General features: G+C 34.0%; 1 protein-coding gene across 1 annotated transcript; it reads left to right on the top strand.

The window, feature by feature from the left end:
• The first annotated feature begins 6,824 nt into the window (after nucleotides 1-6,824).
• On the top strand, nucleotides 6,825-10,571 carry LOC132058316 (cytokinin hydroxylase-like). The gene is made up of 4 exons (XM_059450859.1): nucleotides 6,825-7,128; nucleotides 7,530-7,759; nucleotides 8,312-8,911; nucleotides 9,738-10,571. Exons 1-4 carry the CDS (start codon nucleotides 6,825-6,827, stop codon nucleotides 10,161-10,163), a joined length of 1,560 nt encoding a protein of 519 aa, XP_059306842.1. The 3' UTR covers nucleotides 10,164-10,571.
• The last annotated feature ends 934 nt before the right edge of the window (nucleotides 10,572-11,505 follow it).

Raw genomic sequence — 11,505 nt, 5'->3', positions numbered from 1 at the left:
TGCTGTCAAGGCAAAGATATTGTTATCTTCCAACGCATAGAGTCCTCCTTTCTTAGTCCCCTTGGCCATGTGTTTCCCTGACTTCTTGTCCTTAATAACAAAATCAGATTCATCAAACTCAAGAGTACATGAATTGTCTTTTGCAAGCTTACTAACAGATAGGAGATTCTTATTTATCTTAGGCACAACTAGGACCTCCTTAATTTTAAATCCAGACTTAGTGGTATTTCCAATATGTGTGATATTCAGATATGATCCATTACCAACAATTATCTTATCAGTGCCATTATAAGCCTTAACATCAGATAGGGTACTTGTATTGTTGGTCAGGTGATTTGTTGCTCCAGAGTCAACATACATGGCATTGTCCTCAACTGTTGTGCCTTGTAAGTTAACTGATGCTAAGGCTTGTGGGAGGTCTTATGTTGCCTGATATGAATAGTCCCATCTGTAAAAGCACTTGAGAGCAGTATGATTGTTCCTACCACAAATTTGACAAGCATCATCCTTGTCCTTGGCTTGATTGGAACCTTGAGCACTTTGATTGTTCTGAGTGTAGTTTTGTCCAGCAGGTTTGAAACCTCTTCCCCTTGAACTATAGTTAGAGTTTCCTCTATTCTGATTATGATTTGCTCTGCTTCTACCTCTACCTCTTTGTGCAGAGAAAGCCATGTTGTGGTTTTCCTGAGGCATTTCTTCATCTTCTCTCATGTTAAAGCCTCTAAGTGCATTGACAAACTGGTTGAGAGTGGGATATGGTGCTTTTCCAAGCATGACAGTTCTAAAAGTCCTATATTTAGGACCTAGACCTCTAGCAAAGTTAATCACCTTGCTATCCTCATCAACATGTTTGTGTATGGCAGCAAAACCATCACATATTCCCTTAAACTCCTTTTGATATTCATCAAGTTTCTTAGATCCTAACTTGATGTTTTGCAGTTACTGTTTCAGTTGAAACTCCTTGTCCTTTGTTGCTTGAAGATATGCTTCTTCTAAGCATTCCCACATCTCCTTAGTTGTAGAACAACCAACAATGAGATACATCCTCAGTCATAGTACCTGAGATCCATGTTCTCAATAGCTTATCTTTCTCCTCGCAATCACTATCTTGTTTTCCTTCTCCTTATCCGCAGCATTTTCCTTTCCATCTGTGACAGATGATTTTTCGTCACTTGGTTTCTCCTCCTTAATCCAGTCGAGTACTTTCAGAACTTGCATGAGTTGCATGATCTGAGTCCTCCAAATCAAATAGTTAGTAGGTTTAAGTTTGATAGGACAAGCAGCAATCAAATGGTGTAAAGAAGAAGTTGATAGTGACAGAGGAAATGAGGTTGAGGCCATTGTGGGAAGTTTTTGAGTGTGATTTGATACGAAGCTTTGGCTTTCTTTAATGCTCTGATACCATGTAGAAAACACAGTATATAAAGGGAAAAGAGAAGCCTTGTATATATTTCAAGTGATAATTTACAAAGTGTACATGAAGCCTTCTTATATAGGCTCGAGATCACTGATGGATATGCATGCATGTAAGATGAGTCCTAATTAACTTCAACTACATGTGTGTATCCTAATCATGCTCATGTACATCTGATACACTATGGATATACACGGGTATACCATTGATATACACAAGATATACATAGTCTCTATTCTATCTAATGAAGAGTTATTCTATCTAATGAAGAGTTCTATTGCTACTAGATGCTACTGACTAAGAGTTAGTGCTATTAGAAATTTCTCTCCTGTTTAATTGAAAATTCTTATCACAATTTATTGACTCTTTGAAACCGTATGCAAGAAAGTCAATAACTTCATTCGAATTGACAAAATCTCAACTTACTGACTTTCTTCCTTTTGATGATATTAGCAATTAAACAAAAACTGAAAAATCTTTAAAATGGGGGGGGGGGGGGGGGGATAACATAACTAAAAAATGAAAAACTAACCCACGATTTTTTTTTTTTTTTTTTTTTTGCTGAACCCCCAAAATGTTAAACTAAACTATGTTTTTTCTTTTTAGTACGAATTGGATTGTATTTTTTCAAATCCGAAACTGAATGCACACCCTATAGGGCTCTCAGATCCATCCTAAAGAAAATGTACCTAGTAAATAATTAATCCGCGTTAATCCTCATTCTGCTGTCTCTTGAGGAATAATGTCTGAAAAATTCCAACGTGTATCATCTGACCTGAATATTATTTAATAAACAATTAATGTTCACATGAGCTTATCTTTGGAAATTTTCCAGATTACGAAATTTCTTGCTTAGTGTGTCAGCACCAAGCAGTACTTCTCAGACGAATGCTTGATTATAATAGGAAAAATCATTCTAAAAATACTCTCTTCAACAGATACATGTTCCTCGTGATACAACCAAAAAAAAAAGAAAGAAAAAAACAATAAACACTTCGTACACCGAGAAGACTATACTCGCTGCATAGCAAGAGTGCGTTGGAACATAGCACAAGGTCGTTTTTTCTTTTACTGTCACAAGGTCAAGCTGTGAGCAAGTAAAAATTTATATTTACCAGATAAAGAAAACTAAACACAGAAAATGCCACTACTATTAGTATTTATCATTTCCACTACAACAGGAGTTCCCACTAGTGTGTCAGTGTCACATAAATTAGAACAAAAGAAGTACTCTAGTATTTATCGTTTCCAACAGAACATGAGTTCCCACTTTCTTCTAGAGTTTAAATTTTATTTATTAATAGTACAAAACATATTTATATTATCAAATCACTTAAAAGATAAAGATAAATAATTTTATTTAATAACATTGATCAATATAATAAGTAAATTAAATTAATAATATATAAAAATAAATAAATGATCAATACATATAAATTAAATCCTTCTAAGAAATTGAGGAAAAGTACGTGCTATAGGACTATCCACAGGTATTGGACACTGGAAGAATGCTTAGCATGTTGCCCAACATTAGGCTGAGAAAACTTATTCAAACTTCTGAGATTTGAATGCACATTTACTAATTAATAAAAACTCTTATTTATGTTCTCGAGATCTGAATGTATTAAAAATTATTTAAGAATTATTAAGTATAAAACACAAATTAATCTAATCTTATATCAATTAAATATTTAAACAAATTATATGATGGTTGGTGGTGGCGACGGCTAACAATGGTTGCCGTGCATGCCGACTGGGTAGTGGTGGTGTTGGCTAATGACATTGTTGTAGTTACATAGTAGCTAGTGGTGATAGTGGTGGTGGATGCTAGCAGTGCTTGGTGATGGTGGTTGATGGAGGTCGTTGGTGGTAGACTGGGAGCATCTGATTATTTTGATGGATGATTGTGATTGCCTATGGTGATAGTTATGACTGACAGCGGTGGTTGATAATATATTGTCGATAGTAATTAATGGTTGTCGTGATAATAGTGATTGATAACAATGATTATAAATGATGGCCTGTGGTGACAATGGTTAATTATTGGGATTTACAAGGGTAATTGTGGACACATATGAAACCCCTCAAAAAGTACATTACATGACGAAATGATAAGAGTAAATAAATAATGCACTTTCTCCAAGTATCTAGAGTCCGAAACGTGATTCGTGAAGATCTGTTTTTCATGTCACGTGCAACATCTTCTTAGAAATACATAGTGAGGGGAGACAGAATTAATAGAAAGATGAAAGAGAAGTAACCATAAATGGAATGGAATTGTGCAGAATTTGATTATTTTCACAGCATGCAAGCTAAAATGACCATACAACATAAGGAGTAATTTAATTTCTTGTAATATTCTTTCTTTGGTCTTTGAGAAAATTCCATTCTCGTACGTGTTTGGGTTGCATGTGATTCTAAAATCTTGACCAAGAGATTAATTCAAGGAATATAACCAAACAAATGCTTAGAATTTAGAAACACGGAGTAAGTTGTCGCGGACAAAATGTGGAAAAGAATATTTTGAAATGAAAACACAAACGGGTTGCGAGAAGAATTACAACCAGTCAAAGAAAAACATCGCTATATTACGTGAAAGGGTTATATCATTTTTTAAAGTAAAATACTAAAGTAATCGCAGCTCTTTTTTTTTTTATGTTAAGTTGACAACTAAACTTTTGGATATCTTACCTACTTTTTTCCAGCTGTAATTTGCACGGATAATTCTACCAACAATCAAAAAAAGAATTGTATGATTTCGTTGGATTGAACTTTCTTTTTACTCTAGTTGACGGCTGAATTAACTTTAGTTCAACCTAAACAGTAAATAGGAATGTGAGCAAACTACGAGCAAAAGGAAATTAGTTAGACGACTGGCAACAGAGATTTAAATAGGGGTGGCAAGTAGGCCATTTGGGCTAAAGTTGGGCGGGTTAAGATGAGCTAATCTTGTAGATGGACCAAAGCCTAACCCCGGTCAAAGCTTGTTTGGCTAAGATGGGCTGGGTTAAGACGGGTTAAATGAAGGGTCATAATCCAATCCGCCCAACTTAACCCACCTTTTTAACATTTTGAGAAAAAGGAAAAATGACATATGCTACATTTCATATAGTTTACATACACTAACTTCTGAGCGAACTTTTTGAGCTTTGAGCGAGATGTACACATTTCATTCCATTTTTCATACACAAAGTTTGAGCGATTTTTTTAAGCCTTGAGCAGAAAAAAAAAATTAAAAAAAAAATAAAAAATGTTTTTTAAAAAATAATATTTTTTAAATTTTATTTTTTTTAAAAAAACTTGAGCGAAGATTTCGTATATATTTTGTAAGAAATCTATTGCTCTGTTTTGTAAATTGAAAAGTTTAGTTATATTTCGTAATACTTTTCTTATTATGTATATATAGGTCAATCTCCCTTTGAGAAATTAAAAATATCGATATTCTTTGATTGAAAATATGCTCTCGCTCATGCTTTTCTAAATAAATGAGGTTTTGAAAATCAAATTTAAATATATTTTTTGGATATGAAAAAAATTCAAACATATGCTTTTACTCAAAAAAATAAAGATATTCACTGTAAATATTTCCTCATCAGTTATCCTAGCTAGTACATAAATTATATTCGAAATTATTCCAAAAATAAATCAAAATAAAATTAAATGTTAATTGACGTAATGAATATTTATTTTGTCAGATTCCTCTCTTTTACCCCTTATCTTATTTATATATTTTTAAGGTTGTCTTGTACATAACTAAGAGTGGCAAATAGGTTAAACAAAAACGGATAAGCATAGACCCTCAGGAAAAAAAAATTAAAAACTTAAAATAAAAAGTTACTAGTAAAAAAATTTAAATAAGGAAATAAAAAATATAAAAAAAATAAAAATATTTTTTTTCTAAAAAATTTAAAATAAAAATAATTACAAAAAATAAATTTAAATAATAATTAAAAAGCAGTTAATCATGTTTTGTAGCTTTTATCTTATAAATGGAGGACATTTGATGGGTCAATTTGAGTTCATTTGATGGGTCATTTGGGCTAATGATTTGTGATGGCCAACTTGGGCTAAGCCCAAATCAGCCCATCTTCAAAATCACTCTAGCCCAAACCCATTAAAGCTTGGGCTGGTTGAGCGGGTCAAATGGGTTTGGGCTAGTTTTGCCACTCCTAGATTTAATCAATCGGATAAATTTTTTTATAACTTGTCCGTAAATTTACAATAAGTTTTAAGCTGTTTTATTACTTTGTATTAGAATGTGCGTGCTTCAATAATTATACGTCTGGATAGTCCATAACTCCATGTGCACATAGAGTACGTTGTAAAATCTAAATTATGATTTCAAAACGCGCGCACGTATGTACACACACACATACTGTTAATTTATATTAGTGTAATTCATTTGAATATGTTATAAGATATGCTATTTACTTACGGAGTACTATTTAGTAGATCAAATTAGACTTTCCATATAGATCTTAGTTACATGTTGTAAATCACCTTAATATGGTGATCTTCAGGGGTCGTTTGGTACGCGTGATAAGATGGGATATTCCAGGATTAAATTTAAGATTAAATTATACTGTATTTAGTTGACGGTATAATTTTATCTTCGTCCCAGACTTAATTCTGAATATATCACCTTATTCTATCAAACTTGCATTCACTTCTCATGTGGGATAAATTAATCTAAGGATTATAATTTTAAAATTATATTTCCGGAATAATTTGTTCGCAAACCAAACTGCTATCAGTGTACGTATGTTAAGCTCTTCTAGATAATGGAGTAGAACATAAGAAACATAAAAATGTATACCATTTCACAATTAATCGATGGTACAAATAATAGTCGAGACAACATTAAAATTTGCAATGTAAAACTCCCAATTTATTAATTTGTAGGTGAATATCTGACCTCAATATTGGCCATAAAGAATGCCTCGTGGGAGTAATCTTGGCCGGCATTGTCCAAAAAAGGATGTGTACTCATTTTAGAGCCGCAATATTTAGCTGATGACCAACTTCTACTTTGACAAATCAAAATAAAAAATAATATCATAAGAGTAAAGTAACATGGAACACAGACATGGATGCAATAAATAAATTAATACTACGAAAGACTAGCATTTTTATATCATACGTATAACCAGAAAGATATATATATATATATATATATTCATGTTCAAATTAAATACGTCTAAACTGGTTATTTAATTTCTCACATTGGTCAATTGTCAACCTTTGACTTCCTTGAGGGCTCGTCAAACTTGTCCTTCTATAAATACGTCCATTCTTTAATTCTCTCATTCATCAACACAATTTCTGTACTTTCCATTACTTTAGGAATCCATTTACTAATCAAGCTCGACAACTCTTCTATTGAGAGAAAGATCAATAAAGTGAGAAAAAAATGGAATTCATCCAATTTTCTCAAGTTGCTAGCCTGTTAGGCATGGTCACCATTTTCTCTTTGTTATGCAAAATTTTATATTCTTGGTGGATTCTGCCTAAGCTGACATATCGGAAGCTAAAGGCAAATGGGTTTGAAGGACCAACACCAACTTTTCCTCTTGGAAATATTAATGACGTGAAGAAGGAGCTAATGAAGATAGCTTCTGCTACTTCTTCCTCTGCTCTTTCTTCTTTAAGCAGTATTAGTCACAATATTCATTCGTTGGCATTTCCTTACTTCGCTAGGTGGCAGAAATTGCATGGTAATTAAACTCTGCATTATTACTATATATAGTGCAATGCATGTTTCTTCTTTTAATTCTTTATTCATAAGTTTTTTCTGAATAATAAAACCGTTGCTTTATTTTAAACATAAAAACTCTCACAAACATGAAAATAAAACTCATGGTTCTAAGAGGTGGATTTAACATTTGAACTTTGTTGATTCAGGACCGATCATTTGAGTTATTGAGTTTGAAATTTAATATGTACTTGTACATATTTAGTACGTAAATCTCCTAGCATATGTATAGTATCTGAGCTAAGGCTACTGGGTTCAGTTGAACCCATAGCTGAATTCTTTCATGACTTTCCTAGAGCTCCATTTATATATGCATGGTATCTGCAGTGTAAATGAAACAGTGTGCATATTATTTTATTGTAGGAAAAGTATTTATATACTGGCTTGGAACAGAACCATTTCTCTACATTGCGGACCCTGAATTCATCAAGAAAATGTCAGCGGGAGTAATGGGGAAAAGTTGGGGAAAACCAACAGTGTTTAAGAGGGATAGAAAGGCCATGTTTGGAAAAGGACTTATTATGGTTGAAGGAGATGAATGGGTCAGACATAGACATGTTATTACTCCTGCTTTTACCACAGCCAACTTGAAGGTATCTCTCTTCGTACACCTAAACTTTCTATTTTCTTCTCATTTGAAACTCAATCTTATCTGTAGGAGTATTAATCAGGAAACTCCACATGTTAGACAGAAATCAATTTTCATATCCGGCTCCACGCAAAGTAACATGACCTTATAACTCAAATTGGCAAAATGTGATATGACTCATCCATCATAAGAGAAGGATTTAACTTATATACAAGACACAAATAGTGCAAATAACTTTTGCCCTTTTATTAATATATTTTTAACCAATTATAGCAGATGATCTATTTTATTTTTCTGGTTTTTAATCCCAACGATTGATTCTCTGTCGTCTTTTCGATGCATGACATGATAATATATAAAAAAATTACAGTACTATCATTATATAAAAATTAAACTCCGGAGTCTCTCCAATTAACGTACTAGGAAATTATATATAGGTGCTACTTTTAGTGGAATAACATCCAATATTTACACTTTGTATATACTTGCAGATGTTATATTAATTCCCCATTTTCATCAACCATACAGACTGTACTAATTATAATTTGGTTGACAGGGCATGGTAAGTTTAATGGCGGATTCCGCCACACATATGCTAGACCGGTGGGCTGCACTCGTCAACTCCGGGAACCCAGAAATCGATGCCGAGTCTGAAATCATAAGTACCGCTGGAGAAATAATTGCAAGGACAAGCTTTGGCATCAGCTACGAAAATGGAGAAAAAGTGTTTGAAAAATTAAGAAGCATGCAAGTCACACTATTCAAGTCTACACGTTATGTCGGGGTACCATACGGTAACCAAATCATGTGTCCTAAAGAGACCATGAAAGCCAATAATCTAGGCAAGGAGATCGATTTGCTACTAATGTCCATCATTGAAAATCGAAAAAAGATGAACAAAGATGTTGATCGTGCAGAGCACGATCTTTTGAGCCTTTTGCTGGCTGGTAATGGGAGGACATTGAGCACGAGGGAAATGGTGGATGAGTGTAAAACGTTTTTCTTTGGAGGACATGAGACCACTGCGCTTGCACTCACGTGGACTTTGTTGCTGCTGGCACAGCATCCACAGTGGCAAACTCAGCTCAGAGAGGAAATCAAACAAGTGATGAATGATGGTGAAATAGATCCCACTAAGCTTGCTAGTCTAAGGAAGGTAATTATTTTCTTTGCCAGTAAAATATTACAGTACTACTATAGTATATCCTTAATAAATTTTCCGACTTCAATTTGTTAGCGCAAAAAACTTGAACTTTTCATTCATTTGTTTGTGACAAAATTAATAAGATTGGGGGGCGGGGGCGGGGGTGGGCGGTTAGAGCCTGGCGGGGCCCTGATGTCGGGGTCAACTTGTCAACTTGAAGTTCAAAAGAGAAAATATATCAGTAAACACAACAATCCAAACGCACAGAAGCGTGGCACTCGGATGGCAATTCCAGGGATTTGGGAGTGGGACCATTACGTGACGGAATCAAAACATATAGGCGATAATGCGACTTCGTACTTTCGTAGTTGATTTTACAGGTGTCAACACCCTACAGCTAAATGTGGCTTTGACCTATGCAATACTATGGCCACCTTATTTGGCCGGTCCAGCTAGTTAACAATTAATCAATCACCGGCCACACCTCAATTCCATGTGTCATATTTTTTCTTTTTAATTTAAACAAAAAATAATATTTTCTAATAGATAACTTAACTCTAATTTTTTATTTATTTTTATAAGATGATTTATAGCCACACAAATCTTTATGATTTATCTAAACAATAAATTTTAACAGTTTTTCTTTCTTTCTTAAATTTCATGTCCAATCGAATGATGTCACGTGAATTAGGACCAGAGGAGACCTACGTACTCCATTGTACTCAGTTTATCATGGATTTTCTTTTGACCCCAAGAAAAAACAAAGATTCAAGATTTATTTTTCTGAACTTATAATTTGTATTGGTACTGAGAATTTTGAAATATATGTATAATGCAGATGGGATGGGTGATGAATGAAGTATTAAGACTATACTCTCCAGCACCAAATGTACAAAGGCAAGCTAGAGAAGACATTAAAGTGGATGACCTAGTCATTCCTAAAGGAACAAATATGTGGATTGATGTGGTGTCCATGCATCACGACAAGCAATTTTGGGGTGAAGATGTGGATGAATTCAAACCAGAAAGGTTTAAGGATGACATACATGGTGGATGCAAACACAAAATGGGTTATTTGCCCTTTGGTTTTGGAGGGAGAATGTGCATTGGTAGGAACTTGACTATGATGGAGTACAAGATTGTCTTGTCATTAATCTTGACAAGGTTCTCCTTTTCCATTTCACCTAACTATAGACACTGTCCCTCTATCATGCTCTCTCTTAGGCCCTCCAAAGGATTGCCTTTAATACTCCAACCACTCTAAATTGGCATTGTAGAATAATGTTCCTCCTCAACGTTGTAAGGAACACTAGTACCTAGTTAAGCTCTGAGAGGCAGCTAAATCTGTCTGAATTTTGTTTTTGTCCTCTGCTTTTTCCTCTTGGTTTTTTTCTTTACAAGGGAGAATAAGGAGCAATGTGTTACCATCTCTCATTTTAAAAAAACGAACTCGTGCATTGATTATATAATCAAAAGTGAAATGCATAACAGTTTAATCCCAACTCATGACAAGAGATACTGTGATCTATTAAGCATGGAATTAGGCCCAAGGGCATTACGGTCATTTTATACATTTTCAGATTATTAGTTAATTAGTTAGTTACTTTGAGTTGTTAAGTGTAACTAACTCACTCAATATAAAGAGTGAGGTTCTGTACTTTTCCACTAAGTTTGCATAACAAAGATTTCTATTCTTCTTCTCCACTCTCTCTCTACAAATTCATCTCTCTAGATTTCTTTCATTGAATCACTAGATTCAACATCCTACTATCCTTTAGTCATATACAAATGATTTTTTTCTTTTTGGGCAAAGAATATAAGTTTGGGCAGTTAAAAACTCAGCGTAATAAATAAATGATTGTGCCTGGCCTGGATTCCTCTATTTATATATTAATCTCGTTTGGGAATGTTATAATGGACAAGCTTAGCTGGAATTTTTTTCATAGGCTGCTCTCGAGGGGTGGCTAGATTGAAACTAGTCTCACGCACACGAACATGCCTTGTAGCCTAATGGTATATCTATACTAGAAAATCGCTATTTTCCCACTGAAAAATATTCAGTGGCTATTATCACAGATATTTTGATTGAATCGGTGAGACAATGAATCGGTGAGACAAGAAAAAATAGTAGTGATTTCACACAAAAAAATCAACAAGTTTACCAGCTTTTCAATGGAAATTTGTTTCTCACCATGCGTTTTCCAGTCATGAGCTGGTTTGGTAGGAATGAAGTGGGAAAATCATGTTTTTGTTTCTAATAGTGAATCAAGTGGGAGAAGAACCACTAGATCTCAAGTCCAAATTCGAACAACGACGAAAAAACACCAAGTTCGCCAAAAAAGAAAGTACCAAAACAAACGTGAAAAAAAGAAGAAAAACAAAGTAGGTCAAAAACAGCAAACCTAACTGCTAGCAGTTAATGATGGATTCCCCAAATCCAGCAGTTTCCGGCCTTTTGTTTAATTTCCCATGAGTCAAATTCTCATCAGTACAAGTCTAAGGGTATGGACCCTTTGCTTCGGATGTCCATATATATAAAGAACACGATGAGCATAAATACCGTCTTTAATTTTATTCTAATGAACTTCATATCTTTTACTATAAGA

This window comes from Lycium ferocissimum, chromosome 5 (genome assembly GCF_029784015.1).
Source record: "Lycium ferocissimum isolate CSIRO_LF1 chromosome 5, AGI_CSIRO_Lferr_CH_V1, whole genome shotgun sequence".
Lineage (NCBI taxonomy): Eukaryota > Viridiplantae > Streptophyta > Magnoliopsida > Solanales > Solanaceae > Lycium > Lycium ferocissimum.
The sequence above is the reverse complement of the archived record's forward strand: the minus strand, read 5'-3'. Positions and strand labels throughout refer to the sequence as shown.